Source organism: Sarcophilus harrisii, chromosome 1, assembly GCF_902635505.1.
Source record: "Sarcophilus harrisii chromosome 1, mSarHar1.11, whole genome shotgun sequence".
Taxonomy (NCBI): Eukaryota; Metazoa; Chordata; class Mammalia; order Dasyuromorphia; family Dasyuridae; genus Sarcophilus; species Sarcophilus harrisii.
Genome location: NC_045426.1, coordinates 163588185 through 163610691, shown reverse-complemented (window position 1 = coordinate 163610691; position 22507 = coordinate 163588185). Strand labels below are relative to the sequence as shown.

The 22507-nt window shown below is 35.3% G+C and overlaps 1 protein-coding gene across 3 annotated transcripts in view; it reads left to right on the top strand.

Moving 5' to 3' along the window:
• PDE8B (phosphodiesterase 8B) overlaps window positions 1-22507 on the top strand; it is a 326848-nt gene that overhangs the window by 171284 nt on the left and 133057 nt on the right. For all 3 annotated transcript variants that reach the window (XM_031966218.1, XM_031966204.1, XM_031966210.1), the window contains one exon: window positions 3502-3561. In XM_031966218.1, the coding sequence (XP_031822078.1) occupies window positions 3502-3561 (60 nt within the window). The remainder of the gene's footprint in view (window positions 1-3501; window positions 3562-22507) is intronic.

The following is a 22507-nucleotide window of genomic DNA, read 5'->3' as shown; positions in this document are numbered from 1 at the left end:
AATCTACATCTGCTACAAGTATCTCCTCATTGCTCTCCAAATGCTATCACTGCCTTAGAGGAAGCAAGGAAACAAGCAACTATTATGTATCAGGCACTGTGCTAAGTACTTTAAAAATATTATCTTAATGTATCCTCACAGCAGTCGTGGGAGGTAAGTGCTATTATTTTCCCTATTTTACATTTAAAGATACTGAGGCAAACAGATTAATTGATTTGTCCATAACTACTCACTAAGTGTCTAAGGCAAGATTTGAACTGCCTGGCCCAATTGCCTCCTTATACAACTGCTTCCATTTTGTTCCTGAGGGTTTCAGTACTTATTCCTGGGGGCATGAGACATAGTGGGACAAGTTGGGATGGCTGGTATACAAGGATCTATTTCATCAGACCAAGATTTAATGTAATTATCCATGGCAGCAAAACTTTTAGGGAACATGTTTAAAGAAAAATATTAATATGATAAAATTAATAATAATAAAAACAAGTAATAATGGAGTTGGAAGAATACTGTTCTGGGAGTTAGGAGAGCACAACAAATACAGTATCATTTCAGTTCTACTACTAATTAGCTATGACATATAATTCCCTTCACCTCCCTGGGCCTTGGTTTTCCCATTGGTTAAATAGTGGGTTAGACTAGATTATCTTTAAGGCTTTTGCCAGTTCTGGGATTCTTTGATTCTAAGTCATTTAATAAGAACACTGAAATAGAACTTGTCAAAAGCTGTTATAGTCAGTCAGTGGTGTTAGTACAGTGACACTGACTATATCAATACCTAATCAGTTGATAGGGGCAGGTAGAAGGTGTAGTAGTGCCAGGTCTGCACTAAGGAAGCCATCTTCCTGAGTTCAAATCTGACCTCAGACACTTTCTAGACTTGCTCTCTGCCTCAGTTTCCTCATCCAACAAAATGGTAAATCACTCTAGGATCTTTGCCAACAACAAAATGATAACAAACTTGGGGTCATGAAGAGCCAGACATGACTGAAACGATTCAAAAGCAGCAAAATCAGTTAATGATTTATCCAATTTTCATTTACTTCAAACATATTTAATGTTCATGGATTTTTATATTTAGGGAAATAATGCTTTCTTTATTAGGTTCAAAAACCACTCAAATTTTCCTTCTCGAGGTTTTGTCTGAGTTGACCTAACATTTTTTTCTTCTATATTCTTCTTACTGTCATGACAACCCATAAGTAAACTTTTTTTAATCTTTCTTAGTCTTTGTCTAAACTGGTCTACAAAATGGACAAATATTTATTTGGCTAGAAAGCTTTTAGTAAGTATTGAGAATATAATGGCGAGAGATTGGCCAATGAGGACCCAGTTCTTAGAGCATGTTCTGATTTCATTTTCCTGATGGGTTATATATCTTGTGTTCTAAGGATTAGGACTTCATTGGCCAATCCTCCAGTACATAAGGAAGAATCCTGATCTTTCTTCTGCCTTAAATCCCCTATTTCCTCCTTTCATTTCAAATAATAGATGTGAAAGCTTTTTGGACAAGATAAAGCACAACAAATACAGTATCATGTTATTTATTATTCTATTTATACTTATTACTATTTTACTATTATTTTGTAATTACTATAATTGTTTAGCTTGCTAGTGCAAGAATTCAAAAAATCTAAAGTACTCCTCCTTCCACAAATTTATTTTCAAATTGTCTTTTAGCCTTTATGGGCAAGTAGCTTCTGACCATTTCTTTTCACTTGACTTATGGGGTAGAAGGGCTCTGTTAATTGGTTTAGTTGGAGCAAACAGAAGAAATGGAAAAGGAAAAACAATTCAGAGGAAAGAATAAAGTTAACTGGGAAAACAGGAGGGTGCTATAAATGAGGAAGAGACTACAGAGAGCTGAAAACCAGATTCAGAATTCTTTAAAAGTAAGCAATCCAACATGTACTAATGTAGTATCACATTTTATAATTTACTTCTTAGCAAAATTCTGAGTTTTGAGTTCCTTTAAAAGAAGGGGTGCATGTTTTAAATAACTCCCTTAGATGTATAGTGAGATGAACAAAGTAGCTCAGTGACACATGAAAATCTAATGACTCTGTCAGGTTAGAGCTATTCTTGGGGCTGTGGTCCCTAGGCATGCTGATATCAGCATTAATGATTCAAAAGAGTATTCAAGAAGCCAGCCATGGTATTTTTGTGAATTGACTCTACTGGATGAGAACAAGATCGCAAACGTGCCAAAGGACTAGATTAATCACCCATCCGCTTTGCTGTGTTGGATACAAATTCAGGTGTGTACCCCTCTTGAAACAGCAACCTCATTCTGGTTGGGGCTCAAGCCCTATTCACCAACCCATCTTCCTTCTGGTTTCTGTTTTGAGTGATTGATGGAAAAACTTGAGTGGCTCCTGGGCACTCAGTTGTGATTGCCAAAATGAGAGAGCACAGCTTTGCACTTATGAGATACAGACCACAGAGTGGAAATTGCCCACAGATGAGCAGTAATTTCAGGGCACTGTGACTTTTTCCATCAGTCATCTGCTATGGTGAGAGGTCTGTTCATTGTTTAAAGCACCTGACATCATTCTGTAACACAATGGGAATCACTGATCTCTTGGGAGAAGGGGAAAGAGGTGTCAGAAATAATTTATGAAGAAAAAGCATATTGAAAACTTATGGCTTGATTTTGTAATATTCTTTAGCTGGCTGTATTTGAGGAGTTGGACTAGTATGTGGAGAAAGACAGACAGACAGTCGAAGAAACATGTAAAGGAAATTTTTCTAGACTATATAAAGAAGAATTTTGGCTTTTTTTTCCCATAAAATCTCACTGAATCAATCATTTCCATTTATTGTGTTATCTCTGTGAATAACATATTCATATATCTTCTGAGTGTGCTCTTTATAGCTGGGGTAGAGTCCAGTATAATATTCAATTGGCTGTTAACTTTCCAGAATATTAGTAATGAATGTTGAAACTCTTTGGGGAATGATTTTGCACTGGAGAGGATGCTTTTCAGAGTACCTTCTGCCTCAAACTTTCAAGCAAAGTTGTTCAAGGAAAAGTCATTTAAATAAAATAAATGAAATAATTGCAGACACACACACATCAGAATATTTGAAGCCAAAGCATATCAGAGGATATTATTTTCTAGCAAACAAAAAAAAATAAATTATTTAGTATTTAATTTTAAGAAATGGAAGCAGACAGAATTTAGGGAAATGAATGATAATGGTCAAGTTTAATTGCTTAGTTTCTTTTAGGAAAATGAGATGAAAATGCATTATTTATTCATGGGAAAGATGGGTAGGATTAAGTCTTTTGCCCCTTACATACTCATGATGGGAACAAAGCTCTTCTATCAGAGCTTTGTACAGTTTATTTAGCTTAACCAGACATTACTTAAAAGACAGTCTTCTCTTTTTCATTCACAATCTCTTTTCTTAAAAGGATGTTTGGTCCTTCTACCAAAATACTTTTGATATGTCCAATCTGATCCTCAACAAAACTCATGTATTCTCTCTTTTATTTAGCAGGTTTCAACTGCAGAAGTACGAATTGGGCCGATGAGATTGACACAAGATCCTATTCAGGTATGATTTCATTTCATCTGGAGGTTTGGGGGATTAAGTATCTGAGTATCAAGGTTATGAGTCACACAGAATTAACTATATCAGTGCATTGGTCAGGTGACTGTTCTGATTTTTCTAGCACTGAGTCCTTAGTAAATTGTGAATTACAATTTGAATTCCAGTTCATATGGCCAAAGAGATAATAGTAGTCATGGAAGCACTTTAAAATTTTAAAATCTCTGCATTGGCATAAGAAGGTTTAAGGAAAAGGAGAGAGGGATCTCATAATATTTGAAGACAAAAGAATTTGAAGTTCATTTGTGGGATATATGAACAGGAAGCAAAGGACTAGGAATACTCTTTAGTTATAAGTGTGATCTGTACCATAATGCAAAGACAATATTACCTTTGTAGCATGAAAAAGCAACAAGGCAGGGAGACCTTCAAAACTGTTGAAATGTCAGACACCTATTTTTGTGACCTGCTGTAACAGAAGCTCTATCTAACTTTCAGTAAAGCCCCATAGGAATACCATTAGGAAGAAGGAGGGCTTGGTGGATTTCATGTTGTTCTATGATCACTTTCATCACTCTTGGATGGGCAAGAGCCTTCTCAAGCAAAATAAAAGTAGAGAATTTAACAAACACTGCTGACCTTTAAGAAGATTTCAGCCTTTGTTGGGGAATGTGATTGAAAAAGACCAGGGTGCAAAGTTATACTTAAGTCAGGACAACCAGTTTTTGTCCCATAAGAAATATTGACTAAGATTATGTGATTTAAAGAGTATCAACAACATTTGTCTTTCTAAACTCAAGGAATAGGCCAAGAGAAGCCTGGTAGTAGGGCAAGGATGGAAGTTAATGATAGAGTGGAACTGCAGTCATGGTAAGTCAGGCAGCAAGATTTAGATGGGGAAGAAAGGATTAGATTCCCACTAAGGTATGAGATCCATTGAGATTATTCATCTGAGGTTATACATCTGGAACAACTTTCTGTGGGGTGGAGGTGGAAGTTCTGCCCTTGCCCACTGAGTTGGAAAGCAATCAAGGGACACCTCATAGAACATCTTCTGTCCTCATTAGAGAGTCAGTGCAGATGCCAGCTATCCTGGGGAGTAGGAGCAGGCTGAGAAGTGGGCTTCTTGCCATGATTGTCCTAGGAAAAGAGGGACTCTAAGGGAGACAAATCAGGAAAGAGAGAGGGCCATAGTCTCTCCTAAAGGGCCCTGCTTTCCCAAGAATGTTTTTTGCTTTCCTCAAATCTAGCAGTGAGAAAGGGGTGCTTTTGTATTTTTAAAGAACTTAAACTTTCCAAGTTGTCTGAAGTAGCAGAAATAGGGGTGGGAAAATCTAGTTTGCTTGATAAATTAGCTAGTTAAGTCCTTGAGGGCATTGGAAGCACTATGTGGAAGACATGAGTGAGAGGAGGCTGGATGCTCCAGAGTGAGAAAATTATTCCTTAGATCTCAAAGTTTCCTAATGCTAGTTTCTTCTCAGCATGATCGAGTTTCAGAAGTAGGGTGGTCCGAGAAGACAAAGCAGGGGAAAGATATAGTCCTTCTCTCACTTTTAGAAGGCTTCTCATTCTAGAAGACCTCTTATCCCATGGACATTATAGTTCGCTTGAAGTTATATTTTCCCAAGTTAATCAAATTTCTGTTAATCAAATAAAAGTGCCTGATTCAGTCAATCAGCAAGCATTTTTAAAATGCCTACTATGTAGCAACTGTTGTACAAAGATAATTTTTTTTATTAAAGCTTTTTATTTACAAAACATATGCATGGGTAATTTTTCCAACATTGATCCTTGAAAAACCTTTTGTTCAAAAATTTCCCCTCATTCCCCCACCCTTTCCCTAGCTGGCAGTTAGTCCTATACATGTTAAATATGTTGGAATACATATTAAATCCAACATATGCATACATATTTATACAGTTATCTTGCTGCACAAGAAAAATCAGATCAAGAAGGAAAAAAGGAAAAAACTGAGTAAGAAAACACCATGCTAGCAAATAACTACAGAGAGAGTGAGAGTGCTATGTTGTATTCCACCCTCTGTTCCTATGGTTCTCACTCTAAGTGTAGATAGCTCTCTTCATCACTGAACAAGTGGAAATGGTTTGAATCATCTCAATGTTGAAGAGAGTCACGTCTGTCAGAATTCATCATTGTATAGTCTTGTTGTAACCATATATAATGATCTCCTGGCTCTGCTCATTTCACTTAGCATCAGTTCATGTAGGTCGCTCCAGACCTTTCTGAAATCATCCTGCTGGTCGTTTCTTAAGAACAATAGTATTCCATAGCATTCATATACCACAATTTATTCAGCCATTCTCCAATTGATGGGCATCCACTCAGTTTCCAGTTTCTTGCCACTACAAAAAGGGCTGCCACAAACATTTTTCCATTGTCCCTTTCCCTCCTTTAGTATCTTTTTGGGATATAAGCCCAGTAGAAACTGCTGGGTCAAAGGGTATACACGATTTGATCACTTTTTGAGCATAGTTCCAAACTGCTCTCCAGAATGGTTGGATCTGTTCACAGTTTCACCAAAAATGCATTAGTGTCCCAGTTTTCCCACATCCCCTCCAACATTCATCATTATCTTTCCTGTCATCTTAGCCAATCTGACAGGTGTATAGTGGTATCTCAGAGTTGTCTTAATTTGCATTTCTCTGATCAGTAGTGATTTGGAGCAACTTTTCATGTGACTACAAATAGTTTCAATTTCTTCATCTGAAAATTGTCTGTTCATATCCTTTGACCATTTATCTATTGGAAAATGGCTTGAACTAGTATAAATTTGAGACAAATCTCTATATATTTGACAAATGAGGCCTTTATCAGAACCTTTGGATATTAGATCCAATATACAAAATATTGGATGAATATTTCCCCAGTTTATGGCTTCCCTTCTAATCTTGTCTGAATTAGTTTTGTTTGTACAAAAACTTTTTAACTTAATATAATCAAAATTATCTATTTTGTGATCAGTAATGATCTCTGGTTCTTCTTTGGTCACAAATTCCTTCCTCCTCCACAAATCTGAGAGATAACTATCCTATGTTCTTCTAATTTGTTTATAATAGCATTCTTTATGTCTAAATCATTAACTCATTTCAACCTCATCTTGGTATACGGTGTTAGGTATGGGTCTATGCCTACTTTCTGCCATACTAGTTTCCAATTTTCTCAGCAATTTTTGTCAAATAGTGAATTCTTATCCCAAAAGTTGAGGTCTTTGGGTTTGTTGAACAGTAGATTGCTATAGTTATTGACTGTTTTGTTCTGTGACCTAACCTATTCCACTGATCAACTGCTCTATTTCTTAGCCAGTACCAAATGGTTTTGATGACCACTGCTTTATGATATAGTTTTAGATCTGGTGCAGCTAAGCCACAATCATTTGCTTTTCTCTTTGTTAATTCCTTTGAAATTCTCAATCTTTTGTTCTTCCAGACGAATTTTGTTGTTATTTTTTCTAGGTCAGTAAAATAGTTTCTTGAGTGTTTGATTAGGATAGCATTAAATAGATTAGTTTAGGGAATATTGCCATCTTTACTATATTCGATAAATCTATCCATGAGCACTTGATATTGTTCTAGTTGTTTAGCTCTGACTTTATTTGTGTGGAAAGTGTTTTGTAGTTTTGCTCATATAGTTCCTGACTTTCCCTTGGCAGATAGATTCCCAAATATTTTATCCTATCGACAGTTATTTTAAATGGAATTTCTCTTTGTTATCTCTTGCTGCTGGATTTTGTTAGTGATGTAGAAGAATACTGATGGTTTATGTGGATTTATTTTGTATCCTGCAACTTTGCTGAAGCTGAGAATTGCTTCTAATAGATTTTTAAGTTGATTCTCTAGGGTTCTCTAAGTATACCATCTGCAAAGAGGGATAATTTGGTTTCCTCATTACCTACTCTAATTCCTTTAATCTCTTTTTCATCTCTTATTGCCAAAACTAGCATTTCTAATACAATATTGAATAGTAATGGTGATAGTAGGCAACCTTGTTTCACCCCTGATCTTACTGGGAATTGTTTCACTTTATCCCCATTACATATGATGCTTGCTGATAGTTTTAAATAGATGCTACTGACTGTTTTAAGGAAAAGTCCATTTATTCCTATACTCTCTAGTGTTTTTATTAGGAATGGGTGTTGGATTTTATCAAATGCTTTTTCTCCATCTATTGAGATAATCATAGTTTTTGTTAATTTGGTTATTGATATAGTCAATTATGCTAATAGTTTTCCTAATATTGAATTAACCCTGCATTCCTGGTATAAATTCTATTTGGTCAGGGTGTATTATCCTGGGGTTGATTTTCTGTAATCTTTTTGCTAATATTTTATTTAAGATTTTGGCATCAATATTCATTAGGGAAATTAGTCTATAATTTTCTTTCTCTATTTTCCTCCTACCTGCTTTAGGTATCAGTACCATGTCTGTGTCATAAACTGAATTTGGTAGGAGTCCTTCATTCCCTATTTTTTCAAATAGTTTATATAGTATTGGAGTTAATTATTGTTTACACATTTGGTAGAATTCACTTGTAAATTCATCTGGGGGATTTTTTCTCAGGGAGTTGATTAATAGTTTGTTCTATTTCTTTTTCTAAAATGGGACTATTTAAGTAATTTGTTTCCTCTTCTGTTAATCTGGGCAATCTATATTTTTGTAGGTATTCTTCCATTTCACATCGGTTGTCAAATTTATTGGCATAAAGTTGGGCAAAAGAATTCCTAATAATTGCTCTAATTTCCTTTGCATTGGTGGATAGTTCTCCTTTTCATTTTTGAGAGAAACAATTTGATCTTTCCTTTTTCTAATCAAATTAACTAAAAGTTTGTCTATTTTGTTGTTTTTTATAAAACCAACTTTTAGTTTTATTTATTAATTCAAGAATTTTTTTTATTTTCAGTTTTATTTATCTCTCCTTTTATTTTTACAATTTCAAGTTTGATACTTGATGGAAGTTTTTAATTTTCTAGATTTTTTAGTTGCAAGCCCAATTTGTTGATCTTTTTTTCTCTGTTTTATGCAAGTGAGCATCTAGAGATATAAAATTTCCCCTTATTACCACTTTGGCATCCCACAAATTTTAGTATAATGTCCTATTATTGTCATTTTCTTGGATGAAATTATTGATTGTGTCTGATTTGCTGTTTCACCCGTTCATTCTTTAGGATGAAATTATTTAGTTTCCAATTATTTCTTGGTTTATTTTCCCCTGGCCTTTTATTGAATGCAATTTTTCTGCATTGTGATCTGAAAAAAAATGCATTCATCATTTCTGCCTTTCTGCATTTGATTTTGAGGTCTTTATGTTCTACAATATGGTCAATTTTTGTATAGGTTCCATTCACTGCTGAGAAGAAAGTGTACTCCTTTCTGTTTCCATTCAATTTTCTCCAAAGATCTATCATGTCTAGCTTTTCTAGTATTCTATATACCTCTTTAACTTCTTTCTTATTTATTTTGTGGTTTAATTTATTTAGTTGTGAGAGAGCAAGGTTGAGATGTCCCACTAGTATAGCTTTGCTGTCTATTTCTTCTTGCAACTCTCAACTTCTTTTTTTTTTTTTTTTAGCAATTTAGATGCTACACCACTTGTGCATATATATTTAATATGGATATTGTTTCATTATCTATGGTACACTTTAGCATGATATACCTTCCTTCTTTATCTCTTTTAATTAGATCAATTTTTTGCTTTTGCTTAATCTGAAACAAGGATGGCTACCCCTGCTTTTTTTACTTTACCTGAAGCATAATAGATTCTGCTCCAGCCTTTTACCTTAGTATTCTGTATGTATTATTCTGCTTTAAATGTGTTTCTTCTAAACAACATATTGTAGGATTCTGGCTTTTAATTCAGTCTGCTAACCATTTCTGGTTTATGGGAGAGTTCACCCCATTTTTACAGTTAAGTTTACAAATTCTGTATTTCCTGTTATCTTATTAACTACAAATTATACTTTTCTCTTTCCTTTACCCCTTTCCCTCTTCCCCAGTATTTCACTCATGAGCACTACTTGCCTCAAGCAGACCTCCCTCTTTAAAGACCCTCCACCTTTCTTACACCTTTCCCCTACTATTTATGTTTTCCCTTATTTTTAGCCTACCCCTTCTCTTTTCCCCTTTCCCCTTCCACTTTTCTATAAGGTAAGAGAAGTTTCCCAGTGAAACCAAATATATCTAATATTCTTTCTTTGAGCCAAATCTGATGAGAGTAAGATTCACACAATATTCTTCACACTTCCTTCTATCCCTCAATTATAATAGGTTTTCTTTGCCTCTTCCTGAGGCATATAATTCCTGAGATATAATTTCCCTCATTTTACCTCCCCTTTCTCCTTTTTTCTGTTACAATCCCCTTTCCACCTCTAGTTCCTTTTTTATATTATAATAGTAAAATCAGATTACACATATATTCCCTATGTATACCCATAACAGAAATAGTTCTCAAGATTTTTTTTCCCTTTTTATGCTTCTTGAGTCCTATATTTAGAGATCAATTAGTTTTTCTTTAGTTCTGATCTTTTCGTCAAAAATAAGTGGAATTCACCAGTTTCATTGAATGTCCATCGTCTTCCCTGAAAGAAAATGTTCAGTTTAGCAGGGTAATTTATTCTTGGCTGCATTCCAAGTACCTAGCCTTTTGGAGTATCAGATTCCAGGCCCTTTGATCCTTTAATGTGGAAGCTTCCAGATCCTGAGTAATACTTATTGTGGCTCCTCAGTATTTGAATTGTTTCTTTCTGATTGCTTGTAGTATTTTTTCCTTAGTTTGATAGTTCTGAAGTTTAGCCATGATATTCCTTGGAGTTTTAATTTTGGGGTCTCTTTCAGGAGGCGTTTGGTGAATTCTTTCAATGGTCATTGAACTTCTGATTCTATGACATCTGGGCAGTTCTCTTTGATGATTTCCTGAAAAATAGTGTCCAGACTCTTTTTTCATCATGGATATCAGGGAGTCCAATAATCCTTAGATTATCTCTCTTAGATCTATTTTCCAGGTTGGTTTTTTTTCCCAGTTAGATATTTTACATTTTTCCTATTTTTTCATTTTTTGGTTTTGCTTAACTGATTCTTGTTGTCTCATTGAGTCATTCATTTCCATTTGTTCAGTTCTGAATTTTAGTGAATTATGTTCTTCATTTACTTTTTTTTAACTTCTTTTTGTATTTGTCCAATTGAATTTTTAAATGAGTTGTTTTATTGTATGGAATTTTTTTCCATTTCTCAAATTCTGTTTTTTAAGGAATTTTTTTTTTCCATTTCACAAATTCTGTTTTTCTGGACATTGTTTTCTTTTTCCATTTTATCAAGTCTATCTTTTAATGAGTTATATAACTTTTCCAAAACATCTCCAAAACTCCCAAACAAGAAGTTTTCATTTCCTTTCCCTATTTTTCTTCTAGCTCTTTTTAAAGATCCTTTTTCAATTTCTTCTAGGAGAGCCTTGTGTGATGGGAGCCATGTTATATCACCTTTTGGGGCTTCATATGGAGACAATCTGTTTTTAATCTCCTCTGAGTTTGAAATCTTCTTTTTTATCTTTCACCATCAAAGCTGTCTATCATCAGAGTTCTCTTTACTTTTTTACTCCTTAAAAAAAAAAAGTTAAGGTCTGTTTTTAGGATACAGGAGGTTTTCCGGCTCCTTTTATAAGCATTTGTGGCTGCCCTGGTTCAGTGCTGACTCATTCCCGGTGTTGGGTGGGCATGTCCAGGTCCCATGAAATTCTAGCATTTCAGGATTCACTATTAACCTTTAGTGTTTTTGTTGGATGTTTTATAATTTCTCTGTTGATCTACTGGCTTGCAATCAAGGCAGAGTGGCCAATACTGCTGTAGTTTCCTCCCTGTAGATTCTCTACCACATGGAGTCCACACCACCCTTTGAGACTGCACCACCCTGGGACTCTGTGCTCTCTGTGCTGGTGTCTGTGCTCAGCTGCTTGCACTGACTGCCTCCCTCCCATTTCTGATTGAAACAGACCTTTTCTGATGATCTTTGAAATTATCTAATGCTGATCATTTGTTGCACTCCCAAAATTTGTGAGTTCTGCCAGTCCAGAACTAATTCAGAGGCTGGATTTGCTAATTAATGTGAGGGTTGTAGAATAAGGTTAGAAAGAAACATGTGTCACCTCCGCCATCTTGGCTCCGCCCCCAGAAGTCCAATGATATATTTTTTAAAAGCAATTAAAAAAAAACAAACAGTATCTGTTCATGAAGAGTTTACAATCTACTGGGGAAGACAACATGCAAATAGCCATGTACTAACAAGTTATATATATACAGATAAATTGGAGATACTCTTCAAAGAAAGGGTACTTCAAAAGAAAAGCACCAGCATAAAGGGGCATTAGGAATGGCTTCTTGGAGAAAATGAGATTTTAGCTGGGAGTTAAAGGAAGCCATGGAAACCAGGAGGTGGAGATGAGGAGGGAGAACTTTTCATATACGGGAGAGAGAGAGAGAGAAAGCAGAGTGTCTTGTTTAAGGAACAGCAAGGAAACGAGTGTTACCGGATTGTTAGATGCATAGTGTGAGGAAGGGAGGTCATGATTAAAGTTTTGGGAGAGAGCCAAGTTATCAAGGGCTTTGAATACCATATAGAGGCTTTTGTATTTGGTCCATGAGGTGATACTGAGCCATGATTTTTATTCAATAAGGGAATGATAGAGTTCACCTAGCTTTTCAGGAGAATTAATTTGTCAGATTATTTGAAAGATGGATTGGACTTGGGAGAGAAAAAACATGGAGACAAACCAACAATATATTTCAATTTTGCTGATGACCCCAGAGTCATGGCAATGTCAGAGGTGAGAAGGAGAGGCATATAAGACATCTTACAAGTGTTAAATTGACACAACTGGGCAACAGGTTGATTATAAGGATAAGGAAAGAGGTATCAAAGATGACTCTAGGTTGTAAGCTTAGGTGACTGGGAGCTGAGTATTAGGATATGAGCTTGGGGCTACACTATGTTTGAATGTCTCTCATTCTTTCTCTTTCTGTCTCTGTCTCTCTCTTTCTCTCTGTCTCTCTGCCTCCATTTCTTTGTCTCTGTCTCTCTGTTTTTCATTCTCTTTCTCTGTTTACTGTTTTTGTCTCTCTGTGTCATCTCTTTTATCTCTCTGTATCTTTCTTTGTCTCTCTCTCTCTCTCTGTTTCTCTCTCACACACAATATATACATACACACATACACATGCATACACACACACACACACACACACACACACCAGTCTTGATAATAAAGGTTGCGTTCTCTCTCACACACAATATATACATACACACATACACATGCATACACACACACACACACACACACACACACACACACACACCAGTCTTGATAATAAAGGTTGCTGCTCTAAAGGAACCAGTGCCCCCATATCTCTGTGCCTCTTTGGGAAGTCAGATTATAACATGCTTGAACAGGGCTAGACTGGGAGTAGAGTATTAGCTCCTGATCTGACACTACTCCAGCATCAGTCTTATGGTGTTTCTGTCTCTCCTCACAAGGTGATGGTTCCCACTGTCTTATCTAAGTATATTTTCCTTGTCACTTACCTCTGCAATAGTTTATATGGTTGTCCCAGTACAAAGGCCTTTCAAAGATTTCCTAAAAGACTTTTCCATATTATATACACATAAAGATTGGGTTATGTTGTTGTTCTTGTTGTTGGTTTTTTTGCTGAGGCAGTTGGGGTTAAGTGACTTGCTCAGGGTCACACAGCTAGGAAGTATTAAGTGTCTGAGGCCAGATTTGAACTCAGGTCCTTCTGACTCAGGGCTGGACTCGGGACTGGTGCACCACTTAGTTGCCCCATAAAGATTTTTTTTTGATGGAAGAAGGTGCTTTTTGAAGATCATCATGTGTGCTCAAGCTACAAAATGAGATTTTCACTGTGGGATCTCAAGTCTGGTGCAATGGTATAATTTCTGAAAGGTATCTATTATTGAACTTCATGTGATATTTAAAAAATATGCTTTATTAATTTTTTTGGTTTTGCCACAAGATTTCCCCTTGTGTCTTTCTTCCTCCTCTCTCCCAGACAACCTTCTCTTATAACAGAGAAAAAAATCTTAAAGTAAAATAAAAGAAAGAGGTAGAAAAAAATCAGCATTACTGATTAATATATTGACAAAATCTGACATCAAACACCATGTTTAACATTTCAGAATCTCCCCAGACCTTGAAAATGATCAACTAGGTGTGTCGTCTCACATCTCCTTTTAGGGCCAAGCTTATTCTTTATGATTTACAAGATTCATTTTCAGTTGCTTATGGTGGTTATTCTCTGCTTCTATGTTATCATATTTATTGTGTATATTTGTTTTCCTGGGACTGATTACTTCACTTTGTATCAATTCATGTCTTTCTAGACTTCTCTGCAAGTCATCACATAGAGTGTTAATCAGATTCATAAATTCAGGGTTATGAAATCAATTTCTTGTTTTAAATAACATTTAAGATGGAAGAATGTTACTGGAAAAATGCAAGGAGAACTGGTACTCTTTTAAAGACTTTAAAACCATGACTATATGTGTTGAATTGGCCTCATAGACAAGAAATGAGATTTCCTTTATCCAATTCTAACCAGGTAGCATCTGAAGCTTGGGCCTTTGTTTATAGCATCTTGGAAGCAGGAAGACAGAAATAAAATAAAGGATTCAGATGGGAGCAATAAACTAATTAAGAGAATGGATTGTCTAATTTATGAGTAAAGGGAGAAGGAAATGATAATATGTTGCAGATGCTTACCAAAGGAAGACTGCATTGAGATGAGAATAGTAGAAGAAAGCAGAGATCTATATCTAGGACAAATGAATGACAATGAAAACAGGAGCAAATAAATTAATTTCTTATGTTATTAATTTTAGAGAATTTTAGATTAAAAAGCTAAAATAGCAAGAATTGGGAGGGAAGGGAAGATACATTCTGCATCCTGCTTTGAAAAAAATGATGAGGAAAAGAAAATTTGCAGGAATCAGGGATTTACCTCTATATTCAGCTCCCAGTCTTTTGTTGTTCAGTCATTTTTAGTAATGTCCAATTCTTTGTTATCCCATTTGGAGTTTTCTTGGTTAAGATACTGTAGTTAGTGGTTTGCTATTTCCTTCTCCAGCTCATTTTATAGATGAGGAAACTGAGGCAAACAGGATAAAGTGACTTATCCAAGGTCACACAGCTCATACGTGCCTAAGGCCAGATTTTTTTTGTTTTTGTTTTTAATAATAACTTTTTTTTTAAACATTCACCCTTGCAAAACCCTGTGGTTCAAATTTTTCTCCCTCCTTTCTCCCCATCCCCTTCCCTAGACAGTAAATAATCCAGTATATGTTAAACATGTACAACTCTTCTATACATGTTTCTACATTTATCAAGCTGCAGAAGAAAAATCAGATCAAAAAAGGAAAATATGAGAAAAAAGCAAGCAAACAACAAAAGGGGAAAATACTGTGTTGTGATCCACATTCAGCCCCACAATTCTCTTTCTGGATGCAGATGGCTCTCTCCTTCACAAGTGTATAGGGGATCGTAAGGCCAGATTTCTTTAAAAGAATATTAAAATTTTAATTTTTTCCTAAGGTAAGATTTAACTCATAAGGATAAATCTTTCTGATTCCAAGTCCAGTGCTCCATCTACTGCACTACGTAGTTTCCCCAACTCCCACCATACCTTATAAGATGAATTCAGATTCAATCCATTCTCTTGTACTTCTTGTTCTCTGTATTTTACATTATAAGTTTGATTGTATTCAAATTCTTTAAAATTATTCATCTCTGTAAATATCAGTTCACTACCCATCTCTCCTCTTTGGTCCCTGGTCCTTGAATGTCGGGATCCCTTTCAGGGGTATTTCTATTCTTGACTCTTCACCCTCAAAATATAAAAAGGAAACCTCCAGAACAACATAATCCGAAGTCCACCTAGCATCTGAGTAGTTCTTAACTGAGGGTCAATTGGCCATGGATAGATCTTAGTGTGGTCTGTGAATTTGAAGAAGAAAAAAATCACATCTTTATTTTTACTACTCTCAAATTAAAATCTACCATGTCCTGTCATTTTGAATCATGACAATAAATAATATTCTCAGAAAGGGGTCTATAGGTTTCACTAGAGGGGTTCATGATACAAAAATTAGAATTGTTTGATCTAGATAAATAGGAGGTGACAAACTTTGTTATCCCATTTGGAGTTTTCTTGGTTAATAACTGTAGTGGTTTGCTATTTCCTTCTCCAGCTCATTTTATAGATGAGGAAACTGAGGCAAACAGGGTGAAGTAACTTGTCCAAAGTTACACAGGTCAAAAGTGCCACAGGCCAGATTTTTTTTGTTTGTTTTTGCTGAAATTGCCTGAAAACTCTCTATTAATGAGAATTATCTGTCTGAGAAGCATTATTCTTAATGGGAGCAAATTGTTGAAATACTATGATATATGTATTTGAAACATTTAAATAAATGTAAAATCTTTGAGGGTATATATTTAGTGTATTCTTTGTATGGCTATCTCTAATACCTTACCACATAGTAGATGCTTAAAACTATTGATTGGTTGTTTGAATAATGGACAAACTGAAAAGTCAAATGGTCAATGCCATTGACTCAGTGTTGACTGTTATAAAGATGTTATAGGGGCCCTTTTGGTACATATAAATTAAAAAATATTTTTTCACTCTCAAGAAGGCCCTACTCTGCAGCAATAAAAATCTCTAGGGGGAAAGTATGTCAACTGAATCCATGAGGCAAAAATTATGACTTTGGAGGAGATAAAGTAAACTTGGTAGATAAGTTGGTAAGAATGGGAACAGGTGGTAAGTGCAGTGGATAGAAAATTAAACCTGGCATCAGAAAGATCCAAATCCACTGCTCATAGGCTCTTCCTAGTTGTGTGATTCTGGGAAAGTCAATTCATCTTGCTTGCCTCAGTTTCCTCATCTGTAAAATGAGCTGGAGAAGAAAATGAATGACAAACCATTCCAGTATCTTTGCCAGCAAAATCCCAAATGGGGTCATGAAGAGTTGGAATAATTAAAATGATTGAACAACAACATAAAGCTGGTAAGATTATGGTGCTAATGTTTCATTCCCAAGAGAAGAATTTTCCATAACCTTAATCTCACTTCCCTTTGTCATATTTATGTGCAGGTGATTCAAATAAAATCCATCACCTGTCTAGAACATTTCCTGGCCCACTGATGGTCAGTCATAGTACCACCATCATAAGTAGTAAAATAAGTACTAAACATGGCATTTCAAAAAAGACCTACACCAAACACATATACAAAATCTGTCGCCAAATATATTAGCTTATGTTAGAAAATTCCAAATGCCACATCTCATAATTTTAAGGGGATTTCAGTTATGATAATTCTAGAATCACAGATTAATAGAAGTTCATAGCTGGAAGGTCTGGGGAAATCATTTAATCCTAATCTCCTCGATCATCATACTCTTCTAACAACAATACTACATGATGATCAAATCTGATGGACGTGGCCCTCTTCAACAATGAGAGGATCCAAATCAGTTCCAATTGATCTGTAACGAACAGAACTAGTTCCACCCAGAGAAAGAACACTGGGAAATAAGTATGGACCACAACATAACATTTCCATTCTTTTTATTACTGTTTGCTTGCATTTTTCTTTTTTTCCCCTTCTTTCTAAATCTGATCTTTCCTGTGCAACAAGATAACTGTATAAATATGTATACATATATTGTTTTTTTTAACATATTTAACATGTATGGGAGTACCTGCCATCTAGGGGAGGGGGTGGGGAAAAGGAGGGGAAAAGTTGGAACAGAAGGTTTTGTAAGGTTTAGTGTTGAAAAATTACCCATGCATATGTTTTGCATATAAAAAGCTATAATAAAAATAAAATAAGAAAAATAATAAAATTAAATTTTAAAAATCCTAATCTCCTCATTTTAGAGATGAGGAAAATAAGTATCAGAGAAATTGAGTGATTTAGCCATGGAATTAGACATAGAAATTAGTGTGATAGTCACTCAGCCCACACAACCAAAATAACTACAATAAAGTTGGTAATTTTTTTCTTTTTAAAGAAAATATTATTTTCTTTTGTTTATTACCCACTTCCACCATGAAGTTTGTCCCAAAACTTCAAAATTGATTTTCCAAAGGAAATGCCTAGTTCTAAGAAAACTCATTTATTTGTCCCATATCAGTTTATTTTTTCTCCCTTCATTTCTGAATATAGCTCTTCTTCTCTTCTACCCAGTAAGCCATACTTTTTAAAAGGAAATAAAATAGAAACAAACGAAAAAATAATTCACCAAAACTAAACAAGACATTAATAGAGTCTGTCAATGTTCCATGCACATGATCTTTTTTTTTTTTTAACTAATATGATCATTAAATTACAATTTTCAGTCCGATGTATTATTTTCTTTCTTGTTGTCAACATATAAGTTGTCTTCCTGGTTCTGTTTACTTTACATCAGTTCATATAAATCCTCTCAACTTCTCTGAATTCTTCATATTTACCAATGCATATGGCACAATAATGGACAGGATAGAGTTTTGTATATGGAGTTAGAAATGTTCATGTTTTTGATATTCTGTGAGCTCAAACACTGTGCTAGCTGTGTGACTTTGGGCAAGTCACCTAACTCTATTGGCCTCAATTTCCTCATGTGTAAAATGAGCTGGAGAAGGAAATGGCAAACTATTCAAGAAGACCCCAAATGGGATCACAAAAAAATCTAACATAACTGAAAATGGCACAATGATATTCTGTCACAATCATGTGTCACACTTGTTTATCCCCAATTGATCTATGATTTTTGTTCTTATGTGGCATACTCTTGCTTTTCTACTTAAAGCTATATATATATATATATATATATATATATATATATATATATATATATAATCTAAATCTGTTATCAAATGTCTCTATTACAGAGCATTCACATGTTGCCTCCTACTCTAAAGATGCATAGAAACTTGTTTTCAGGTGGGAAGTCTGCACTGTCATCCTTCATTGATGTTTCAAAGCCTAAAAATAAGTGTAGGGTATATAGGGTATAATGAGGGGAAAGTAGTGTGGGTAGAGATTATGGGGCAGCCTCTTAATTAAATTTCCTCTCAGACAGAGCTGAGTAAAGAATTTTGGGCATACTACTTAAATAAATGGGTTGCAAAATTATAGTATCCAGTGCAGGTGGACTTCTCTAGAGCATCACCACTGAGGCTTTTTACATCTGTCCCCTCTCCCAGGAATCTGAGATCTTCTAACTTAGGAACTCTTCCCAGTACCAATCCAACAGGAGCTCAAGCCTCTCTCTTATTCTTATGGGTGGGAGTCAGGCCTCGTAGTGGGCCTCAAGTATCAGAAGTATTCTCCCCTTCTGTTCTAATCTTTTCCTTTCCAAAAAAAGCCCTTTGTGAGTGATGGATAGTGGTGGAGATGGAACTCCCTCAAAGAAAGGAAAATTAAAGAGAAAATTAAATGGAATTGTCTTCAATGTTTGACCTCATTCCACACTGGATTCTTCCCAATTCTTCTTCCTATCTCTTCATCACTCCCCGGTGTAGTCAAGGTGACCTTAGAAGAGAAATCACATGGAGAAATGACATCACTCATTATATCAGTGCCTCTGCTTTTTCCTTGGAAGAGATTTCCTAGTTACTTCTCTGGTATGCCAAGTATCTATCTGTAATTAGATCTACCCATCAGCAGTTCTTGGTGTTTTTTAAGCAATGCTCAGTCCATAAGAGGTGTTTTTAAGTAAAATCCATTCCAGAATCCAGTTGCCCTAGAAAATCTGCTTCTAAAGTCACCAGGGGAAATTTGCTTCTCTATTTTATAGATCATAGTACATATCCCCATGTAGAAGCTGCAACAATAATAACAGTAAATGGAATGATCAGTTAGAATGATGTGAAGTGCCATTTCTTTTGACTTAGGATAGTAATACTTTCTACGTTGAATAGAAGAATCAAGAGGGGAAAAGATTATGAGATTATGAATTTGCATTCATATACCTCAGACTTACATCATTCAGGTTTCCCTTAGCCCAGGTATAGCTTGCATTTACTTTGAAAACAAAGCAGAGTTGATGTCCTGATTCTTAGTTTCCCATCAAGACTTAAAAGCAGGTGTATGTGCTTATATTGTAGGATCCTTCTGGACAAGATAAAGATAACCATTGCCAACCAAACTATAGTACCCCTTATTATATCCTTAGATTTTCCCTACTCCTGTCTTTAAGGTTTATTCTAGATATCTGAGATCATCTGAATTCATTAAGGAGTTGAATTTCACACAATTAAGTAAAATAACTGAATGATGGAGATACTAGATGAGTCAGGGAGATGATTAAACTCCCAACTAAACTCTCTGCCTCTAGCACCATCCTTTTTCCAGTTTGTCCTCACTGTGGAGGACAAATTTGTCTTCTCTTGTTGGCACAGAAAGTTTCTGGTATAGTGTAGGAAAAAAGCACTGAATCTGGAGTCAGAGGATATGGATTTGATTTTTAGGTCTCCCTATGTAATGCACTAGATAAGTCACAACCTCTTGAGCTTCATTTCTAACAGCAAATCTTCATCTAAGATTCCTTCTAGCTGAAAAATCTATGAATCTTCGATCTTGAGAATTGGGACAATTATGATTCAGTCATATCTGACTGTGACACCATTGGAGGGTTTTTGTTTTTGTTTTTTTGGTAAAGGTACTGGAGTGGTTTGCCATTCCCTTCTTGTGTTCATTTTACAGATGAGGAAAACTAAGATAAACAGGACTCAGTGAGTTACCCAGGTTCACAGAGCTAGCAAGTGCCTAAGGCCAAATTTGAACTCATGAAAATGAGTCTTACTGACTCAAGACCCCAGGAACTCTATTTCCTGTGCCACCTAATTGCCCATTGGAATAGGAACAGATCTCAGGGATGATTGATATAACAACTCTTTTCTATAGGGAAAGTAAGATCCAGAGAGATCATTTGCTGCAGGATCATTGAACTAAGACTAAAATCGAAATCTGTCATTTCCTTCTTCCCATTCCAATTTCATTTTTTTTTAAAAAATCAAATTGTTCTGGTGTTAAACCAGTATGCAGCTATAAATGTTTATTTATATCATATGCCTGTGCATTTTTTATCAATGCTTCTTGTATTATAAAGCTCTAACATCAAGATCTTTGTATGGTGTCTAGCACCATACTCAGATATAGATGTTTTAATATATTACTATAATGATGAAAATATTGGATTTATTATAGTTATAGATTTATCCTTAATTACTCAAATCTTTAAAATTAAAAATGAGCTTTTTAGATTGACTTGTGTAATTTCAGAAAAATCAGTCTTGCTTTCATCTCTTTCATAAGAGAAGACTATATTTTGATTGATATCAAAGATAAAAATATAACTCTTCTCTGGAAGATCTTAAATTTTTCAAAATTTTCTCAATACAAATTTTAAAACATTACAAGCAGGGTCAGTTAGATGGCACAGTAGATAGAACACCAACTCTGTAGTCAGGAGGGTCCTGACTCAGATACTTAACATGTGCTAACCATGTGACCCTAGTCAATTGCCTTACAAAAAATGAATGAAATCATAATAACAATAATAAAAAAAGATTATAGGCACCCTTACAAAGTATAGCACCACGTATAAAGAACTAATATCAGAAAATATCCAACTGGTGTCTATAAGAGAAGCTATATCTTATTCTCACCCAGAAAGGGAGAAAGACTTGGAAAGTTATTATCAGCTTGTCCTGCTCTAGCCCCCTCCCTGTTAACTCTAAACTGGACAATCTTTCTTTTCTTTCCCTGCTTCTTATCTCACTGTCTCAAAGGAATAGTATCCAGCATTCTCAAAATCCTCAAAAATATGCTTTCTTGGTTATAATCTAGTTCATCATTGCCTATAGACATTCTACAGAAAGTCACCCAAGTAGAAACTATGCTCAACATATTTTTAGTTAAATAAATTACAGTTCATGGGATCATGGCTAAAAAGCTGGAAAAAATCTTTAGAGGTCATCTAGTCTAACTTTCTTATTTTACAGGTGAGCAAGCTGAGGCCCAGGAAGGTTTTAATAGCTTGTACAAGTTCATATGGGTAGTTAGTATCAGATTAGGATTTCAATTTCCATCCTCTGACTCCCAAACCATCGCTTCATTGTGCCATAATATGTTCCTTTTTTGTCAGCTGTATTGTTTTTTAACTCAGTGAATGGATATTTAGTTGAATAAATCAGATTTCTCTTTCATTGTTTCCCATATAAGTAGAACTGTTTTCCCCCAAAGTCTCTAATGTGGAGTGGTGGCAACTAGGTAGCACAGTGGATAGAGCACTAGGCCTGGAATCAGGAAGACTAATCTCAGTTTTCTCACCTGTAAAATGAGCTGGAGAAGGAAATGACAAACCACTCCAGTATCTTTGCCAAGAAAATCCCAAATGTGTTCATGAAGAATCAGACATAGCTAAACAGCAACAACCTGAATCAATAGCAGCGAATAGCTTCACCTCAGAGATGTGGCAGCTTCCACTCTGGTGGAGTAGTTATTTTGAAGAGTGAATGATTCTGAGAAGTTGTCCAGCTTCCAGTAGCATAACATGAACATTGGATTGTTAGATAAATATCCCTAGTGATGTTGATAGAGCTGGATCAAAAAGAGCCAAGAAAATTTTCATCATTCTCATCTTCTATGCTGCCCTTGCTGCCATTGCCTTGTGTCCTAAAGCTACTTTGTATCTACTTTGTTTTTTCCAATTTATTTATTCACTTTTTATTTTAAAGCTTTTTATTTTCAAAACATATGCATGGATAGTTTTCAACATTCACCCTTGCAAAACCTTGTGGTCCAATTTTTTTTCTCCCTCTCTTTTCCTCAACCCCTTCCCTAGATACCAAGTAATATAATATTGTATCTACATTGTATTTTTTCTAG